At 62.9% G+C, this 19,287-nt stretch overlaps 1 protein-coding gene and 1 long non-coding RNA gene across 4 annotated transcripts in view; both read left to right on the top strand.

Annotated features, from left to right (window-relative positions):
• Nucleotides 1-7,699, top strand: part of SKI (SKI proto-oncogene) — a 55,227-nt gene extending 47,528 nt beyond the window's left edge. Inside the window, exons 3-8 of the mRNA XM_070767677.1 lie at nucleotides 1,939-2,058; nucleotides 2,137-2,252; nucleotides 2,648-2,910; nucleotides 3,021-3,322; nucleotides 3,883-4,113; nucleotides 4,564-7,699. Of these exons, the coding sequence (XP_070623778.1) occupies nucleotides 1,939-2,058; nucleotides 2,137-2,252; nucleotides 2,648-2,910; nucleotides 3,021-3,322; nucleotides 3,883-4,113; nucleotides 4,564-4,752 (1,221 nt within the window). The 3' untranslated portion in view covers nucleotides 4,753-7,699. The remainder of the gene's footprint in view (nucleotides 1-1,938; nucleotides 2,059-2,136; nucleotides 2,253-2,647; nucleotides 2,911-3,020; nucleotides 3,323-3,882; nucleotides 4,114-4,563) is intronic.
• Nucleotides 7,700-12,431: 4,732 nt separating this feature from the next.
• On the top strand, nucleotides 12,432-19,046 carry LOC109570813 (uncharacterized). 3 transcript variants are annotated; one of them, XR_002182560.2, is made up of 3 exons: nucleotides 12,432-14,025; nucleotides 17,708-17,790; nucleotides 18,817-19,046. It is a non-coding gene; the product is annotated as an uncharacterized lncRNA (long non-coding RNA). The 3 variants fall into 3 exon arrangements; XR_002182561.2 differs by lacking the exon at nucleotides 12,432-14,025 and adding an exon at nucleotides 14,217-15,729; XR_011560855.1 differs by lacking the exon at nucleotides 12,432-14,025 and having other exon boundaries at nucleotides 14,193-17,790.
• Nucleotides 19,047-19,287: the final 241 nt, after the last annotated feature.

The raw sequence follows: 19,287 nt of genomic DNA, 5'->3' as shown, positions 1-19,287 counted from the left end.
CGGTGGCCACGGCCTCAGCAGCCGTGCACACCCTGCTGCACCCATATGCGGCGGCTCCACGGTTTGGGGCCTCTGACCTGGGAGGACAGGAAGGTCATGGGGGTGACGTCACCTCCCGTTTTACCCCAGATCATGCACACGTATGCAGGTCCCTGGGTGATGCACAGGCTCCACGGTGACAGACAGGCGTGGCCGCTGAGCAGTCCCGGGTGGCGGCTCCCTGTGGCACCAGGGGGGTTCTCCTGGAACCCATGTTTCTGCACTGTCCCCACAGGCTTCTCTGTCAGGCAGGACGTGTATCTTGGAGTGTGGAGAGGCTGCTTGAGTGCGTCCTGGATTCCAGGGCCCAGCAGGGTCAGGAGCCAGAGGCCACAGGCTCTGCCCCTCACAGAGATGGCCACACAGCTATCACTGCACACATGGCTGTGTCTCCGATCTTATGCCATCTCCACGACCCATCCTTCCTGGGCTTTGAAGAGGGGTCACTCCCTCGGGCCCTGGTGGCCATGCCTCCTCCTCTGGTGCTTCCTCATTCCCATAACCAGCCAGCTGGACTTTGTGGAGAGCACACTGGGCTTCCTTGGACAGAGTCCCCAAGGTTGCTCAGCTCCTGCATCCCGGGTGGACCAGGACTCAGGCAGGTTGCGGGGGGCAGGAGGCTCCAGCCTTTCTCCCGAGCAGGAAGCTGCCCCCGCTGTGTGGTGGGGCTTGCTGGCCACATGGGGGTGGCCTGCGGCCCGGGTCGTCTGACACCTCCCACAAGGGCTCCCTGAGGTTTCTCGGAATTGGAGGAGCCGGCAGGGCGCTGTGGCTTCTCTCCCGTGAGAACTCGGCTCAGACAGGAAGCCCCACCCTTGCGGGCGGCGCCCAGTCCAGCACTATGCACCAAGCTCGGGAGGCCCCCAGGCATTGCCCAGCTCCTTTCCCCTTCAGCACCCCCAGCAAGAGCACCAGGTGTGTTCAGATCTGAGTTGTCTGTCCACGCTGTCTGAAGGACCCTCAACCAGTCTCCCAGGGACTGGGTGGGCAGGCTGAGGGGGCAGCCACCCTGTGCTGGGACCAAGGCCAGAGCATGCCGTCCAGCCCCACGGGTCTGGGCCTGAGGGTTCCGCGTTTCCTGGAGTGGAGTTAGGGAGCCTTGGCTGTGGGGTTGGGAGTGGCCCGTGCATTCACCCAGAAGTGTGGGCTCTGTTGCCCTGGCGGCCTTGCACCCAGTTGGTTCCGTCCCTTGAGTTTTGTTGTGATGACCCTGCTGACCCGGCAGCTGACTGACCACTTCCTCCCCCACAGCCCTGGAAGCGCAGGCCCCTCAGGGCCAGTTCTGGGGTTCGGTATTCTCTCCAGGTGCTCCCTGGGGCCAGCAGGCAGGGGGCAGTTGGACACCAGCCCTGGAGGCCACTCCAGCTACAGTATCCAGCAGACACAAGGCTCGTATGTCCTGAGCTTCCTTCCCCTACACGAGACTTGGGGACGTCCAGGGGCTTTCTCAGCGGGCTGAGTGCACTCAGTTCATGTTGGGACTGTTTCCTTCCAGCAGGGACGGGGCATGGCCCAAGCTTTCTGCTCACCCGTCATGCAGCTGGCCCAGCCCCACAAGAAGTTTCTAAAATTAGTACCATGTGGTGAAACCCAGGGCTCTGGGGGCACTACATGTGACGGCCTTGGAAAGCTCTGGGCGACCCCAACAGGGCCCTGTGCTCAGCCCGCGAGCCTGCCTGCCGCTGCCCCTTCCAGACCTGTCAGCCCGAGTTGGGGTGGGCAGGCGTCCCTTCTGAGCCAACGTGCTGTGGGTCCTTGGCCTCTGCCAGCTATCAGGCCCGTGTGGGACCAGGCGCACCATGCAATGTGTGCCTGAGGGGTTTGCGTGTCCCTGGACATGCCTCATGTGTGGCTGCGTCCTACCCAGCGTGTCAGCGGGAACTTCTGTGTCGCTCACAGGTCTCTGATCCACCGGCCTCCGTAAGAAAAGCAGATGACGCCCCCTCCCAGCACCCCACGTCCTCCGAGAAGGACAAGCAGCCAGGCTGGCTGCGGACCCTGGCCAGCTCCTCCAGCAAGGTGTGGCGCGTGGCACTGGCAGGCGGGGCGGGGGCGGGGTGGCCTGGGGCACCCCTCTGACAGCCCCTCTTCCCACAGAGCCTGGGCTGCGTCCACCCTCGCCAGCGCCTCTCCGCCTTCCGACCCTGGTCCCCTGCGGTTTCCGCGAGTGACAAAGAGCTCTCCCCACATCTCCCAGCCCTGATTCGAGACAGGTGAGTGACCCTCCCACCGTGACCACCAGCCGTGACCCACGGGGCTTGCAGACCAGCCAGAGAAGCAGGTTCCCGCTTTAATCATCCCTGAGCTTGGCGGGCAGGTGGTCTGGAGGCCTTGTGTCAGGCCCCAGCTCTCCGGGTAAGGCAGTCGCAGAAGTGCTGGTCCTTTGGTGGTATGGGGGAGGGTGTCTAGATTTTCTGTGCTCTAAAGTTGGTGGCACACAATGCTGGTGTGGCTTGTCCAACGCACGGTGGCTGGGGGCCGTGTTCCAGCTGCCCCAGGCTGAAGTGTCCACTCCCTCACACTCTCTGTGGGAGCAGGCCCTGCTGTGGGGGGCGTGCAGGGGCCGGGGAAGCTGTCAAGGACCCAGCACCTGCTGTGTCCCCCACAGCTTCTACTCCTACAAGAGCTTTGAGACAGGCGTGGCCCCCAACGTGGCCCTGGCCCCGCCAGCCCAGCACAAGGCAGTGAGCAGCCCACCCTGTGCCACGGTCGTCTCCCGGGCCCCTGAGCCCCTCCCCGCCTGCATCCAGCCCCGGAAGCGGAAGCTGCCTGCGGACACCCCTGGAGCCCCGGAGACACCAGCACCCGGGCCTGCCCCCGAGGAGGACAAGGACTCGGAGGCCGAGGTGGAGGTGGAGAGCCGAGAGGAGTGTGAGTGCCCACTCCCTTCTGCTCTTGGGGGCAGTTGGTCCTCCCGGGAGAGTCCTGTCCCGGGAGAGGACGCTCTGCTAACTTGTGTCTCCGTCTGTCTGTCTCTGCAGTCACCTCCTCCCTGTCCTCGCTGTCCTCTCCATCCTTTACCTCATCCAGCTCCGCCAAGGACCTGAGCTCCCCAGGCCTGCTTGCCCCGCCCGCGGCCCCTGCCGCCCCCGATGCCACGGCCCCCACCGACACCCCGAGCAGCGGGCTGGAGGCAGAGCTGGAGCACTTGCGGCAGGCCCTGGAGGGTGGCCTGGACACCAAGGAAGCCAAAGAGAAGTTCCTGCACGAGGTGGTGAAGATGCGTGTGAAGCAGGAGGAGAAGCTGAGTGCCGCCCTGCAGGCCAAGCGTAGTCTGCACCAGGTGAGCCGCTGCACACCCGTCCCCACACTGGGCCCCAGGCCACTCCCCCGGGCCACTTACTTCCTTTCCAAGAGGCTCCTCCTGGCCTCCCCTGCCCACCTGACTTGATTAACGAGTCCTTAGCACCGGGAGGGCGGGGCTGTCACCCAGGGCTCTGTGGCCTGGGCCCCCTGGTCTCTCTGCTCTCACACCTCAGCCAGTGTCTGGCATGTGGGCTTGCTCAGCACAGCCCTGCCAGCCCCAGAGCCAGCTTGCAACCACTTGCTCACTCAGCACCCCTCCGTCTCCCTGGTTCTGGTTGGAGGTGTGATTTCCCACATGCATATTCATGAGAATGTTTGCAGGGGTGGGGCTGAGTCCCCAGAAGGGCCACCTCCTCTCCATCTGGCCGTGGGGCCTCTGGGGCCCTCAGATGGTGCGGTACCTGTGTGAGCCCCTCCCAGCTCAGGATACCTCCGGGGGGCTGTGGGCAGTGCTCTGAGGGGACAGGGACCCATGGGGCGGGCGGGTGCTGGGGAGGCCTGGGGTGGGGGCGCCCCTGAGCTGGCCCCTCACCCCAGGAGCTGGAGTTTCTGCGCGTGGCCAAGAAGGAGAAGCTGCGGGAGGCCACGGAGGCCAAGCGCAGCCTGCGGAAGGAGATCGAGCGGCTCCGTGCGGAGAACGAGAAAAAGATGAAGGAGGCCAACGAGGCGCGGCTGCGCCTGAAGCGGGAGCTGGAGCAGGCACGGCAAGCCCGCGTGTGTGACAAGGGCTGCGAGGCTGGCCGCCTGCGGGCCAAGTATTCGGCCCAGGTGCGCAGGGAACTGCGGGAGGCAGAGGTGGCTGGCGCGCCCTTGACATCTCAGGGTCCCTCCCCTCCTTACCAGGCCGTCTGGGTGTGGGGAGCTGCTCGGCTTTGGGCCTGTCCTCCATGGGGTGGTGGTGTGGCCCCAGGCTCTACTCTCCTGTCTTGGAGGAGGGCTGAGCTCATCTTCACATGCCTGTGAATGTCTTAGCCGGTCCCCATTGGCCATGCTGCCATCTGGGGCTGGGGCTGAGCAGCAGGCTCCCAGGGGTGGGGGGTGGGTGTCGTCCCCTGTCTCAGGGTCTCTGGAGACGGTGCTGGTCCTTCTACCGAGCTCACCAGTAGGTCCAGTGGGTGGCGTGGGAGGCGAGTGTGTGATGGCCGGAGGGTAAGCCCGGGGCCAGGGCAGCAGCAGGGTGGGTGGGGAGCAGCTGGCTAATGCAGGCGTCCCTTTCAGATCGAGGACCTGCAGGTGAAGCTGCAGCACGCAGAGGCCGATCGTGAGCAGCTGCGGGCTGACCTGCTGCGAGAGCGGGAGGCCCGGGAGCACCTGGAGAAGGTGGTGAAGGGGCTGCAAGAGCAGCTGTGGCCGCGGCCCCACTCCGAGGCTGCAGGTGGCGAGAGCACGGCCGAGCTGGAGCCCTAGCCGAACCCACTGTCTGCTGTGCAGGGCGGATGCCGCAGGGCGGGCGGGCGGCGGGCTTGGGGCTCCGTGCCAGCGGGACGCCCCCCTCCAGTCCTTATAGCACAACGTCTTACTGTGCCTAGAACCAAGCAAGTGTTTGGAACCACATACTTTTGGAATCCACTGCAAAATTTTCTACTGGCCAAGTTCAAGCGTGCAAGCCGGTTCCCAACTGCCCCAGAGACGAGGGCAGCTCGGTGGTTGTGGCTGGCCCTCCGCTTGCCGGAACGTTCTAACATTTACACTTTTGTTATAAGCTATTTAAAACCAATAAGGAGACTTGATATTCAGAAAAATCAACACGTTTTTTAATGACTAACTTTTAAAAGCCCCACCCACACGTGATGCCCCCCGAGGACCCACTTGGGAGCTGGGGCCCCGTCCTGCCTCTCGAAGCCATCGCAGCTCGTCTGCACCCGCGGCCGCGTGACCACACGAAGGGTTTTTCTCCAGAGTCTATTTTTTCAGCGACAAGAACCCGTCTCCCGCACTGTCGGGGGAGGACCCGGGGAGTGCCGCGCACGCGAGCTGGAACACTGCCGCCTTACCCGCCTACCGCCACCGCAGGGGCGTCCGCAGGGGCGTCCGCAGGGGTGCTCGGGCGGGCGGCGGGGGCGGGTTCGCGCTGGCCGGGCATGTGCCCTCCTCCACGCGCCCCTCCGTCCAGCTGGCGGCCCACAGAGGCATCTGCAGGGGTGCTTGGGGGGGCGGCGGAGGCGGGTCCGCGCTGGCCGGGCACGCGCCCTCCTCCTCGCGCCCCTCCATCTGGCCGGCGGCACGCCTTCTGTTTGGGCCGAGGCTGCAGCATTGCAACAAACACAGCATTATTTCAGTTTTTCTTTTTCCTTTTGTTCGTTCGTTCATTTAAACGTATACTTAGAACTGCACTTTGTCAAAAACCTTCCCCTTCTCTTTTTATTCCCCAGTTAACTGAGGTTTTTACTTTCAGATACTGCAAACCGATTTCTAGAGCATCCACATCCTAAGTGCTCGAGTGTCTAGAAACCCCTCTGGTGCTTGGTTGAACAAGGGAATCACACGAAAACGAAAACGCAAAAACTGAACTTCGGGGGGTGGTTCTGTGCCTTCCAGCGTCTTGTACAGCAAACCCTGACTCGTCTTCTTCCCCCAGAATACGTCTCCAGTAGCTGTTGGATCTGCCATGATCACAATGAGTTACCTGCATTTATTCCAAATAATCGCGTTTACTCTCAACTGTATGCGAATTGTATAAGGTTTCTTATGCCCAAGCTTGAAAAATGATTTCCCAGTAGACCAGGGGGCTCCCTGATCTAAATCATGGTATTTATTTACGTGGAGAGACCTGACCAGAACCCTCTGCCCGCGTCCGTCCCAGCACCTGGCAGCTGTGGCCATGGGAGGTGGTGCCATGGCCGCCGAGTAGAGCAGAGTTCGGGTGACCACGCCGGTGGTGGGGTTCTGCCCTTGGTTTGCTGGGTGGGGGCTGGGTGCTGCCAGCCCCCCTTCTAAAGTGCAATGCAAAAGGGACACCGTGTATATGCAGCGTGCGTTTGGTTGTTTTTCTTTTTTTTAAATTTTTTTGCTTCTGTTTTTCTTTGCAGTTATTAAATCTGTATGCATGGACTTTGAAACCTCTGCCATACGTATATCCACCGATGGGCATTATTACCGTGTCGTGTAGAGGGTCGGTTGTGTCACGCAACACTCAGAATGCTGTGTTTACCCTTGTTTTTCCAGAGTTGTGTTTTCCAGTCATTTCTTCAAGGGAAACTAAATGATTTAGTTGGAGCAAAGCTTTGAGTGTGTCAGTGTGCTTCTGTGCGGCTGTGCTCTGTCGCCGTCTGAACCTGCAGTGAGGTCGCAGGGCCCCCGGGACCTGCCACCCGAGGCCACCGGGTTTGCTCCGTTCACTTTCTGAGTTTTTAGACTCCAGAGGGAGACACATTTTTCCAAGTTGCGCGTGGGGGCAATGTGTCGCCTCACCTCCCTTCCGCTCACCTGCACATCTGACCATCAGCTCGGTCTGCCCCATCACCATCCAGCTTGGTCCCTGATACCTGATACCGGGAAGAGCTGAGGTACGGCGGTGGGGTTGGGCAGCCTCGTCCCCTCCACCCCAGGCCCACTGTGAGGGTCCCATGACCTGCCAGAGCCAGTGGCAGCCGCGGGCGAGGCCGGCGTGGGGCTGTCTGTCCCCGTCCCCGCCTCGGGGGCAGGGTCCCCAGGCTCCTGCCTCGCAGCTGCAGTTGCATTTCTTTCAGAAGAGGCATCTCTCCGTAGGCTGTTGACTCTCCCCGTGTGTAATACCCATTACCAGAATGACCGTGTATTCAGTTTAATCACTCATTATTTCTATGCTGAAAGAAGATTTTTAACGAAGGGAAAAAACAACAGCAATAACATTCATATCTATGGAGCAGCTAACTCACTCACATAGTGTCCTGCTTTTCGTACAGAACTCGCCAATGTACAAAGCGACCATGTAAATACTCTTTCCTCTTACACTCGTGTATCATACGTGTACATGGTGGGTCCTCCCCTGGGACTCTCTCCTTACTGGTAGCTGTCCTATTTTCTGGGTTGTTTCTAACAGAGGAAGAACATGCCCACCGGCTTCCTGGGCAACCCCACCCGTCCTTCATGCCTGCTCACCGGGCTTGGGGGGCTGTCTTGTTCTTGCTTTAAGTCAGGAGTCACAAACGACACTTTTTTTTTTTTTCAATTAAGGAAAAAAACCACAGCTCCACCCTGGTGCCCGCCAGGAGCGTCCGCATCGCCGTCCCCTTCTCTCCTTTGCTGCTGCTAATGACAATATGACGACTTACTCTACTATTCGAAAACTATTTTTATGTAATTAATGTATGCTTTCTTGTTTATAAATGCCTGATTTAAAAAGAAAAAAGAAAGAGCTTGGCATATTTCTCTATTTCTCTGTGTACCCGTCAGTCCTTCGACGCCCCTCCCCCAAACAGATGACATGACTCAATCAATCAGGGTTGGCCCTGCCCCTCCCTGGGCCACCACCAGGCCTGAGCCCAGGAAGATTAAGGGGGTGCCTGTTTTCCCATCAGACCCTGGGGTCCTTCGGTCTCCATTGACAAGTGGGCAGGTCCTGGCTGGGGCCCTCTGTCCCTCCCTTTTGGTCACTCTGAACTGTGGCCCCTCGTACTGTGGGCATCCACTGAGGACGCCTCATTTGCCTGCTGGAGTAGGTGGCCAGTCCCCTGCAGAGCTGCCTCATGTCTTAATGGGGAGGCAGCCAGCGGCCTCAGAACTGCAGACCCCAACGTGCTGCTCTAAAAGATAAGCAGAGCCCCCACCCCTACCTGTGTGACTCCCTGGGGGCTTCTCCAGACCCCCCTGCCCCTTGATGCTGGACCTCACCTCTCTAGGCTGCCTTTCACCACCCAGGCCCAGCCTCCTAGCCCAGATCCCAGGGCCTCACAGGTTACCTGGAGGAACGGACCCCAGCCTAGGAGATCTGGGTCTCTACCTCCTCCCCAATCCTTAGTAAGCCCCCCAGAGCTGGGCCCAGTGGTGTCCCCTGGAGCCCCTGGGGGAAGCAGGATGGGCTGTGGTGTGGACAAGGAGGCAGACTCCACCCCATCCAGGGCCGGGTCTCCACCCAGGCCAGGGAGGGTGCAGCAGGGCCAGGGTCGCCGGGTGTCGGCTTGGGTCTGAAAGGTCAGGCTGCGGACAGGGGACAGGGAAGCAGGGGCCCCGAGGTATGGGTGACAGACCCCCCTCGTGGGGCATGACTGAGGCCCCCACACCCTCTGCCCCCTAGACACAGATGTCACCTGGGTCTGACTCCCACTGAGCTGCAGGCCCCCCTTACTCCAGCAGGGCTGGACCCTTGGGCACTGCCCTGCATGAGGTGAGGTGAGCAGGGCTCCTGGGCACTCCTGGTTCCGTGTGCCCAGGGTGGGAGGGGAGGGGAGAAAGGTTGGTGACCAGACACTGCGTGTCCCCGTTACTGGGCTGGGCAACTCTTCTGTCCTGACCACTGCCTTATGCCCGGACATCCAGGGCGCCACCCAGTACTGTTTTCTCAGGTCTCCTGAGTGGACAACCGCCCACTGTGGCCTGTTGAGGGTCCCAGGGGCGCCCCTGCAAGTATGGACGAGAGTCAAGAGCAGCTGAAGCCTTGTTCACTTGTGATGCCAGATACACACGCCTTCCTCAAGACCTGCACAGAGCCCAGCAGGGTGGGCAGTGTGATGGGGGGGCAACTGTCCATGTCCAGACCCCCTCATCTCTGCAGGGCCTCATCCCCACTGCGGACACCATGCGCTCCGCAGCCTGAGTTTGTCCCCAGAGGTGGGTGCAAGGGCCTTTTCTCATCTGTGCCCAGCACCTGGGGCCTCCTGACGTCCATGTCTCATCTGAGATCTTGACCACAAGGAGGTGCAGGTGGGGAGGAGGTGTCCCTGAGGGAGGCTGGGGAGCCCGCTGGAGGGCTGTGTGTGTGTGCGTGTGTGCATGGGCACACGTGTGCAGTCAGGGTCCTCACACCCAGCACGCTGCTCAGCCTGTCGTGAAGGGCCTTGGAGCTGGGCTGAGCACATCTCCTGGGGCTCCAGGCTCATCACCTGGCACCGCTCTGGCCTTCATCTCTGAATGTGACCTTTCACCTCTGGATGTGACCTGCCAGCATAAAGGGCCCTGGGCACCCCAGCCCAGAGAAGACAGAGTGGGGGCCATCTGACCTCAGAACCCCCTTCCCAAGCCCTCGCTGAAGGTCAGAGAGCCTCAGGGAGAGAAGGGCCCCTCCTTGGGGATTCCTGGCAGCCCCCCACCCCCACTTCTGGTCCCCAGGCTCAGGACTGTCACACCAGCCATGGCCTCTGTAGGGACCCCTTGGTCCCGTCCCCTAGACTGGCCTCTGTGTCCCTGCCCACATTGGTGCTGGTTCCCAGGCCCCTCCCCTGAGGCTTAGGGTGAAGTCAGCCTGGGGCAGGGGTGCTCCTGGGAACCTACTCAGCTCCCCAGTTTCTGTCCCTGCCCTGTGGCCCCCACCCCCAGCTTTCACTTCTCCTCAGTCACAGGCAGCCGGGGCCCCACCCCAGCCCCCTGGGTCAGCTGTGCCTGCCTGTCTCTGTCCTGGGGTCCCCACCCCTCCCCTAGGCTGCCAGCCCCAGAGCCTCAGTTTGGCCCCCCCAACCCCCACCCAGTGTCCTGTGGTCAAAGGGGCTGACCGCAGGCCGAGAGCTGGGCCCTTGTCTGGGAAGGCGGGTGCCAGGCGCGCCATGTGGAAAGAGGAAGCCGCCTGCCCTTTACAGGAACAGCTGGCACGGCCTGTCCTCCTTCCTCTGACCCCTGGCCCTAAGTGTGGCCCCCAGCTTCCACCCCACCCACCCCCCAGCACAGCCCAACTCTGGCCAGCAGCCCCCTCCCTGGCCCACCTGGCCCCAGACCCCAGCCTGCCCTTAACCCCCACTATCCTCTCCCTTGTTTCTGGTTGTCTTGTCCCAGGGTCACTCCTGTTGGCCAGGAAGAGAACAGCTGGAACATGCCACAAGCAGGTCCAGGTCAGATCAGGCTGCTTCACGACATCCCAAAGCCTCTCCCCATATACCATGCTCGCCAGGGAGGGGGTGACCCGCTGCAGGGAAGTGGAATCCCGCAGGGAAAAAGCCAGGCTGGTCTGCGCTCTGGCCTGGCCCCCAGGCCAGTCTGGACCCTCAGGAAACGGTGTGGCCGTCAGCGGGATGTGAAACCAGGGCATGGAGGGGATCCTGTGTCCTCCCCACAGAAACCCTTGTGCTCAGGGGACAGCAGCCCTGCACCCTCCTGTGTCTGTCCTGCCTGCTGACGGGCGACCCTGGGAGGGGTGGGGGCAGAACTTTGGGGACCTGGGTGCCTGCTGGCCCCTGCACCCAAGGGTTGGAGACGTGGGCCCTGCGGGCAGCCCCCCACATGGGGCCATCTGTGCCCAGGCCTGTGCCAGGTCTGGGGCTGCTGGGCGGGACTCCCAGCCCTGGAGCAGGTGGCCCCACGGCAAGGGGTGGGCAGGCAGGTGGACCTGGCTTGTCTTGGAGCATCCTGTGCCAGTCAGGTGTCCGGCTGGGCTGGGGTCGGGCCTTCCTGTTCTGCGCCCGGCCTGGCAGGCGCCCTGCTGGCAGGAAGCTTGGCCCAGGCTCTCACGCGGCTCACTCCTGCTGCCATGGAGGCCTGTTCCGGAACCCTCAAGGGATAAGGCACCTTGTGCTGGAAGGACTTTGAGGTCACCCTCTCTGTAAGGCCCCGTCGAGCATGTGTGTCCAGGGCCACTTGGGTCCAGCAGAGAGGGCAAGCAGGTACCCGGCTGAGCCTCCGTCGCGGTGTGGCTCTGCAGCCCCAGGGAGGTGGGTGGTGTCAGGTCCCCCCACCCCTCACTGGGCACCCAGGCAGGCTGTGGGTGTGGCTGTGGGGCCCACACCCTGGCAGCTGAGTGTTGGGGTGCCTGCCCTTCCCCTCCTTGTACCCACATCTGCCCCTCAGGTTCCCTCCCCCCATCTTCCTCTCTCACACCAAGTCAGAAGGTGCCAGGTGCCCTGCCAGCTGGAGATCAAGTGTGCACAGACTCGGGGCAGGGCCCACCCCACAAGCCCTTCTAGGCTCCACCCTCTGTCACCCTGGGGCCCCCAGGTCCCCAGTGAGGGCTGGGGTGGGGGCCTGCCTGAAAGCCTCCAAAACCAAACCTCCCTGTTCTGGCCAGGAGGGTGGGGGTAGGCAGCTGCTGACCCTGGCTGGGCCTGGAGCATGTCTAGGCCGGGTGGGCAGAAGTGGCTAGGAGGGCTGGGTTGGGCGTCCAGGGTGGTGTCCACAGTATCCCTCCACGGGGCACCCACCACAGTGGCTGGCAGTGGGACTGCCAGGACAGGTGCCCTGGGAACACAAGGTGTCAGACAAGGGCAGAAGTGGAGACCCCTACCCTGTCCAGTGAAACCTCTGGGGCTCCCCTGGAAAAGAGGCAGGGCTGGGCCCCCAGAAGCTGGATGGGAGACCATCCTCAGGCCCAGGACGGGCGCGGCCCCTTGTCTGGAGCTGGTGGTCTCCTGGCCTTGCGGGCAGGCTCTGCTCCAGTGAGTGTGCACACTTGCTCACGTTTAAGGACAGGCCTGGTGGCAGGGCCGGGGCCGGAAGGAGAGCACCAGCACCCCTGCTCCACACGCCTGGGGCTGCCCTCGTGGAGGTGGCACCGACAGGCTGAGTGACCCAGAGGTGGGGCTACAGGCCGAGGGGCAGCAGAACCAGGCGGCCAGGCCCCGCTTCTCCTGTACCCCTCCCCTCTTCTCCCACCGTCCACCCTTGGGCTTCCATCGGGCCCCGAGACCTGCAGTAGTTAGGCAGGGTGGCACATTCCCATGGGTCCAAAGCCCCACTATGCTCTGCCGACGGCGGGGCCTTGACCTGCGGGACGTGTGGCCCACACCCCAACTTCCTGTTTCTAAGAAAAAACAGTCCCAGAAAAGGCTCTGGTGGTGTGTGGAGGAGGCTCCCTGCCAAGGCCGGGCCGGCGGGGAGGGGAGTTGCTGCGCGAGGAGGGCAATAGCCGGCGCGCCAGGCAGGTGTCACCGGCCCGTCACCGGGGGCGTCTGCCTTCCCCACGGCTGCTTCCCCGGCGGGAAAACAGCAGCCGCTTGGACACGCCCAGCGCCGGGAGGCCCAGCTGGTCCCGGCTCCTCCGCCCAGTGCGGCCTCCCTGCCAGGACGCGGGGCGCACCGCCACCCTGCTGTGCCCTCGGGCCTGAGGGAGGCGGTGGGCCGGGAGCCCGGGACGGAAGGCAGCGCCGTGGGGCGCCCGGGTCTCCCTCGGCCTGGGTTTACCCCAGAACCCATGAGATTGCGACCCGGCCAGACGCCAGGGTTGCCCCCAGCCCTGGAGTACCACCCCCTCCTCGGAGGCAGGCTAGGCCCCGCCCCCCCTGGCGGGAGGCGGGAGGCGGGAGGCGGGAGGCGGGAGGCGGGAGGCGGGGGGGGGGGGGGGGGGGGGGAGAAGCCTGGGGAGAGTTATAACTCCGGTTCCAAACATTCCAAATTCCTGCTTCTTCCGGCCTGGCCGGAAGCCGGGCTGGGGAGGGTGCGCAGGCCCAGGGTGGCGGGGGGATGGTTGCAGGCCGTTTTGGGGTGAATCTGAGCCCCTTTGCCACCTCCCTTGCGCGCGGCTCCAGGTTCCCAGTGCCGAGTCTAGGGCGGTGGGTACGGGGGCCACGCCCTACTGCGCAGAGGCTGGACACACCCCAAGGCTGCACGGCACCCCAGAAGGCCCCTCCCAAGTCACGCGGGTCTCAGATGCCCCGCAAACGCACCGAAGCGGGTGCATAACGTGAACCCGAGATGCACCCCAGCACGGGGTGTCCGTACGGGGCACGGCGCCCAGTGAGTCAGGCAGAGTGGGTGTCACCGCCGGAGTGAGTCACCAAGAGGGTGTGCGCCCCTCGTGGGCGGTGCCAGGAGCCTGGGGAGCGGGCTGCGCCCGCCCCAGGAAGGCCACGCCCCAGTTGGGGACTAGGCAGATTCCCCCCACTTCCTTCCGCGAAGCTTCCTTCTGCGATCCAGAGAGGCTGTTGAGGGCCGGGGAGGGGCGCGTGATGCGCCCCAGTCCGCGGCCGAGGGGCTTCCCGGGAAGGGCGGGTGCGCCGGGAACGCTGGCGGCCGGGTCCGGAAGGGCCGCGCGGCTGCCGCGCCCCCGCCCCGCGGCCTCAGTTTCCGATGACGCGTCTGCAGAAACCCCGACGCGGCCCCCAGGCTCCGCTGCCCGGTTTCACTTCCCCTCCCCCTGCCCGGCGTGAGGCGCGGGGCTCAGTCTGCCTCGGATTCCAACGGGGGTGGGCACGGGGGCGCTTCCGGCCGTGGGGCTGGGTCGACGAAGGGGTTACGACGGGGCGGCCCGCCCCCGCCCAGGCCCCTCCTCTCCACGCCTGCGCCGGCACCGGGGGTGGGGCCGCGCGGTACCCGGCCGCCCCGAGATCGACCCCCTCCCCCGCGAGGGGCGGGATTAGGTTCAGGCCACGGTGGGGGCCGAGCGGGCCGCGACAACCCCCACTCCGCAGCCTGGGCGCGCGGTCCGCGGGGCCCGGAGGCGGCGCTAGCTCGGGAAGGAGGGGGTCGAGCGGCAGGAAGTGCGCTCTCCCACCGCGTCCTGAGCACAGTGACCCCCTCCCGTCCGACGCGCGGGGGAGAATTGGGATGGCGGGAGAGAGAGGGGTACCCTGGGGAGGAGGCGCCTCGCGGGCACGTTGCGCTGGAGCGAGCCCTCGCTCAGGGGTAGGGTGGGGGCTCCCTGGTTCTCTGAGCGTCTTCCTTGCGGGGGCGGACGGGCGCTGACGTGTCCACGCGTCTGAGTGCAACTAGGTTTGGTGGAGCCGGTGGGCGGGGGGGAGGGGGGGTGGGGAAGGAGTGTCAGCGCGACCCCCGGCGGCGGAGGTGGAAACTGCAGCTTCCGACCGAGCGCGGGGAGGGGCGCACCCTGGGGTCCGCATTCGAATCGAGGTTTCAGCTCAGTTTGGGTGCTGTTTTTCTGTGGGGGGGGGGGGGGTCGCTTGTCTAGTATGCCAGGTTCGAAGGAAAACCCGATCCTTTTAAATCCCTTGAATTCTGGGAGCGCGATCCCACTGGTATGGAAAAGCGTCCCTGTGCCAACAACCGTGCCCCACTCAGTACAGGCCCTGGGCTCCATTTCTCTGCAGTGTTCCCCATCCAGGTCCCTCATCCAGGCCGGACTTTATCCTAGTCACTGCTAGGCGGCTAAGCGCTTCTTCTGGAGGGGCAACCCCAGGGCACCCCAGCCGCCAGTGTGGGTGGGAGGTGGAATGGGCCTTGAAGGACGTGACCAAAGAAAGCCACAGTGACCTGCTCCCCCTGCGTTACACTCCCTCCCTGTTTTCTCTAGGCCTGTCTCTGTCCCCAAGCTTCTCGGTCCATCAGGATGGTAACCCCCTACTCCACAGGGCTTACCTCTCTCTGGCACTGTCCAACGCATGGACCCCTCACCCCACTGGCTTCCTGCCTCTCTCCACCAGCTCACTGCAGCCTGCTGGCTCCTTCCCCAGCCCTCCAGTGCACCACTGGCAGCAGGTTCTTGCCTAATCAGCATCTGTGTGGTGCCCAGGTGCATCCCAGCCCTGACCCTGGCATCTGCCTGATGGCTGCCCTTCATGTCTACTCCGTCTTCTCTAGCAGGGTCCTCAAGAGGAGCTCACCACGGATGAGCCCACAGGATGAGAAACTCCTGGAGGGTCAGGGAGCACTGAGGGGTTGGGGGCTGGGCAGCGTTCCTCAGGCTGACCCTGGAGGCAGGACTCCCATCCGGTCCACCCTGCTGGGCTCTGCAGCTCCATCCGTGGGAGAGCCTCTCCTGGTGTTGGGGCGGGGGGGAGCAGGACGAAGGGGGTGACACCCCTGAGGGCAGTGACCAGGAGGACGGTAGGAGGACTGGCCTGCTGGCTCAGTCCCGTACATCTGGCGCACGGTCAGGCTGCCTCCGACTGATGACAGTCCTATTTATAGCCTCCACCAGAGAACGTCCCTGGCCGTGGCAGTGGGCACCCGCCTGCGCCTTGAGACCTCAGGCCTCCTGCCAAGAGGAGCCTGGGCGGGGGCTGCTGTGGCCAGTGCGGGTCACCACCTGGCTCGCTGCCTGCCCCAGCCGCTCCGCAGGCCTACTGAGGGGCCGAGGCAGTTTCCAGCCTGAGGAGAGGGGCTACTGGAGACACCACCCACCCAACTCTTGAGGTCCCCTATGCCTGACCCAGCCTAGCTCTTCCATTGGAGAGGCCCCGGGCTGTCCTCAGTGGCTGGCTGTGCCCTGCAGGGATGGGGCAGGAAGGAAGAGGCCTTGGGCAGCTGGCGTGTGCCCCAGTGATCTGGCTGAAACAGGCCCAGAGACCCCTGCTGATGCCCCGAGGACCGAGGTTCCCAGGGTGCCTCAAGTCCACAGTGAGCTGCCCACGCTGCACAGGAGCCAGACTGGTAGGCTGGTCCCCTTGCACCCTCCAGGAAGCCCTGCTTGGGGTGGCGGGAGGTTGTTCTGCACAGCTGGCCTCGCCACCTGCCTGGCACCGAGACTAGGAGGCCTGCCCAGGATGCAGAGAAGGAAGGCCTCCCCCAGCAGCATCCCGGGTGACCCAGGACCAGTGGGAGGGGAGGCCAGGAGGCGCTGCCTGTGCCAGGCTCTGTCCTGTGCTGACTGCTACGCGGCCGCTGATGGTCTGAGGGGCTGTGCCTGCCAAGGCTCTGCAGGGAAGTGGGCTGGACAGAGGGCAGGTGCCCCCACCTTTCTCATCTCTTTGTCTCTGCATCTCTTGTCTGTGGCTCTAGACTCCAGTCGAGGAAGGAAGATGTTTTCTGTTTCTGGTGATTCCTGACTCAGGGCTCAGGCTCGTGCTTGTCACTCAGTAAATGTCCATTACATGAGTGGACCATCCGGAGCTGATGTTGCCACCCTTTTAGAAGTCAGAGGGCAGGAGGAGGGCCCACAGGGGACACTGAGGCCCCAGGGGGAAAGGTGCCCTCCTTGGGGTGTGAGGCACGTGGGGGCAGCCTCATGGCACCTCTACACCCACCTCAGTCTGCCTGCACCCCACCCGGCATGGAGGTGGGTGGGTTGGGGGCCCACCTGGCCTGTGGGAGACCCCAGGAGGCCTGATTCCTCTGAGAAGGTGGCCCTGGGGTCTTCAGGCCAGGGGCAGATGCAGAGCCGCCCCAGAGAGGCAGGCCTGATGGAGTCCAGCCATCTTGATGCTCTGGCTGTTTATGGTCCAGGCTGGACACCACCCTCTCAGGACCATCCCTCTCCCTACCCAGCTCCTCCTCCAGCCGACATGATGGCCAGGCCAGCACCTTTGGCCGCTGCTGACTCTCCCTCTTTTTTTTGGTGTGTTTTTTGAGAATTCAGATTTTGTATAGATTTGTCTGTGGGACACAGTGTTAGGATTGGGGGGTCCTGTCAGGGAGGGGCAGTACCTCTGTGAACCTCCAGCTCCCCAACACCTTCAACCAAAGTCCAGCAGGTTCCTGAGGCCGTGGCCCCTAAAAGACCTGCTGGTCATCAACTCAGGTGCATTGGCCAGGAGCAGTGCCCACGCCCCACCCAGGACTCCTGCCAGGGGGTGGGCACAGGGTGGGGCAGGGGAAGTGCCTTTCACCTGGGACCAGAACTGCCGCGGCTCCCCCGCCTCCCAGACTCCAAGTCGCCCTTGCTCTCAGGCTTTGCAAAGTATAGAGGTTTCACTGGTTTGCATTTGGAGAGGCTGCCGACTGAAAAGTCAGCTTTGCTCCAAGTCTGCAGGGGCCCCACGTGGGGACCCCCCGCCCTGCGTCCAAGTAGGCCTGTGTCCTCATGAGACAGTGGCCCTGAGCTTGCGGCCCTGGGCTTGGTGACTGGAAACCATGATGCCGGTTTGGAGTTCAACCCGAGAAGATGCCTCCTGACCCGGGCGTGCGGGAGACAGCAGCTGCTTCTGTTTCCAGCGTTTTTGTTTTCTAAATTGAAACATCATTTTCATTGTTTTCCTTTTGACAGAAATGTGGTTTCATCTTGTGGGGAAGGAAGAGCTGCAGAGAATTTGCTGTCTTGGGCGGGCCGGGTGGACTACGGTGGCTGGAGGAAGTGGTCTCAGGGGGCTTTTAGGGACACGTGGCCCTTTGGCTCCTGGCCCCACACTTGGGGGGTCCCGCTGGGGATCTGCCCCCACATTCATGCAGCCAAGTGTGGACACTGCAACCCCCCAACCCTGCAGCTCACCTGCACCCCCTTCTGGAGGGGACTCCGTCCTGCAGGCCCTCCAGCTACCTCCATGCTCTTTGGGCAGGACAGAGACCCCTGGGGCCCAGGCACGACGCAGGAGTCAGAGCTGCCTGAGAACAGGTCTCTCTGGGGACCTGTTGTCCCCAGAGGGGACATGATGTCCTCATCTCTGGGACATCATGACCTATCCTCTCCTAACAGATGTTCAGAGGCCGAGGCCCGGCTGGATAGGGCTGGCATCGTCAGTGGCCGCTTGAGCTCCTGGAACAGAAAGAGGCTGGCAGGTACGGCTTGCTCCGGGTGCCTGGCAGCACCCCCCATGCTTCTCAGACTCAGAACTAGGCCAGCCCCCCTTTTCCTGGACCCCCTTCTCCTTGGCTGTCATTCTTCTCTGTTCTGTTGCCACAGCTAGCCCTTTGGGGGTTCAGTGCCCAGCTGCCCCACCTGCTCTGGGAGCTGGGGTCCAGCAGAGGCGGAGGTCATCTGGTCCTGCAGGGGGACCAGCTCCACCCCAGCTGCCCCTACTGCTAGCTGTGACTATGTGGAGGCAGGTGTGTTGAGGGAAATTGTGTGTGAACCTACTAAGAGACAAGCAGGAATGGTGAAGGGATGGGTGGGTCCAAGGACATGACTGGATTGGTTCCAGTCATCAGACTCGTCTGGCCTTTCATGTGAGAACATAATTATCCCACGGTAGGAGAAGGCAATGGCAACCCACTCCAGTACTCTTGCCTGGAAAATCCCATGGACGAAGGAGCATGGTAGGCTGAAGTCCATGGGGTCGATAAGAGTCAGACACGACTGAGCGACTTCACTTTCACTTTTTACTTTCACGCATTGGAGGAAATGGCAACCCACTCCAGTGTTCTTGCCTGGAGACTCCCAGGGACGGGGGAGCCTGGTGGGCTGCCGTCTATGGGGTCGCACAGAGTCGGATACGACTGAAGTGACTTAGCAGCAGCAGCAGTGACATAGTAGTGGTGTTAGTCTTCAGTTGAGTCCAGTTGTTTGCAACCCCATGGACTACTGTAGCCCTCCAGGCTCTTCTGTGGGACTCTCCAGGCAGGAATACTGGAGTGGGTTGCCATACCCTCCTCCAGACCGGCCTCCCACATCCATCCGTCCATAATTATACCCATCCCCACCCACCATCCCTCCATCCGTCCGCCCTCTGCCTGTTCTTCCAGTTGTCCTCTGCCTCCCGCCCTGTCCTGCACACCTCTCTGCCTGTTTGTCTCCAGTGCCTCTGGACACATCACAGAGTGGCTGTTGCACCAGCCGCATGCTCCACGTCCACCCTTTGGTTACAGGTACCTTCCGGGCACCTCCTGTAGGCCACACACTTCGCCATGTACCGAGCTGTGCTGGTGAACAGAACTGAAGAAGTGCCGGCCTTTGGGAGATTCCTGCGTGAGATGCATGGCGTGCTGGCCCGTAACATGTGCAGGGGAAGAGAGAGTTGGGGGCGGGGGGCTTTGAAGCAGGTGACCTAGGAAGGTCTTGTGAGCAGGTGAAGAAAAGAAAGTGTTAGTTGCTCAGTTGTGTCTGACTCTTTGTGACCTCATGGATTGTAGCCTGCCAGGCTCCATGGGATTCCCCAGGCAAGAATACTGGAGTGGGTTGCCATTTCCTTCTCCAGGGAATCTTCCCGACCCAGGGATGGAACTGGGGTCTCCTGCACTGCAGGCGGGTTCACCTGCCAAGCAGGTGAAGGGCACATGCAGAGGCCGTGAGGCAGAGCGTACCTGGCTCAGCTGAAGGGCTGCAGGGAGTGGGGGCCA

The sequence above is a fragment of the Bos indicus genome, chromosome 16 (genome assembly GCF_029378745.1).
Source record: "Bos indicus isolate NIAB-ARS_2022 breed Sahiwal x Tharparkar chromosome 16, NIAB-ARS_B.indTharparkar_mat_pri_1.0, whole genome shotgun sequence".
NCBI classification, from domain to species: domain Eukaryota; kingdom Metazoa; phylum Chordata; class Mammalia; order Artiodactyla; family Bovidae; genus Bos; species Bos indicus.
This window is presented reverse-complemented; position numbering and strand designations above follow the sequence as displayed.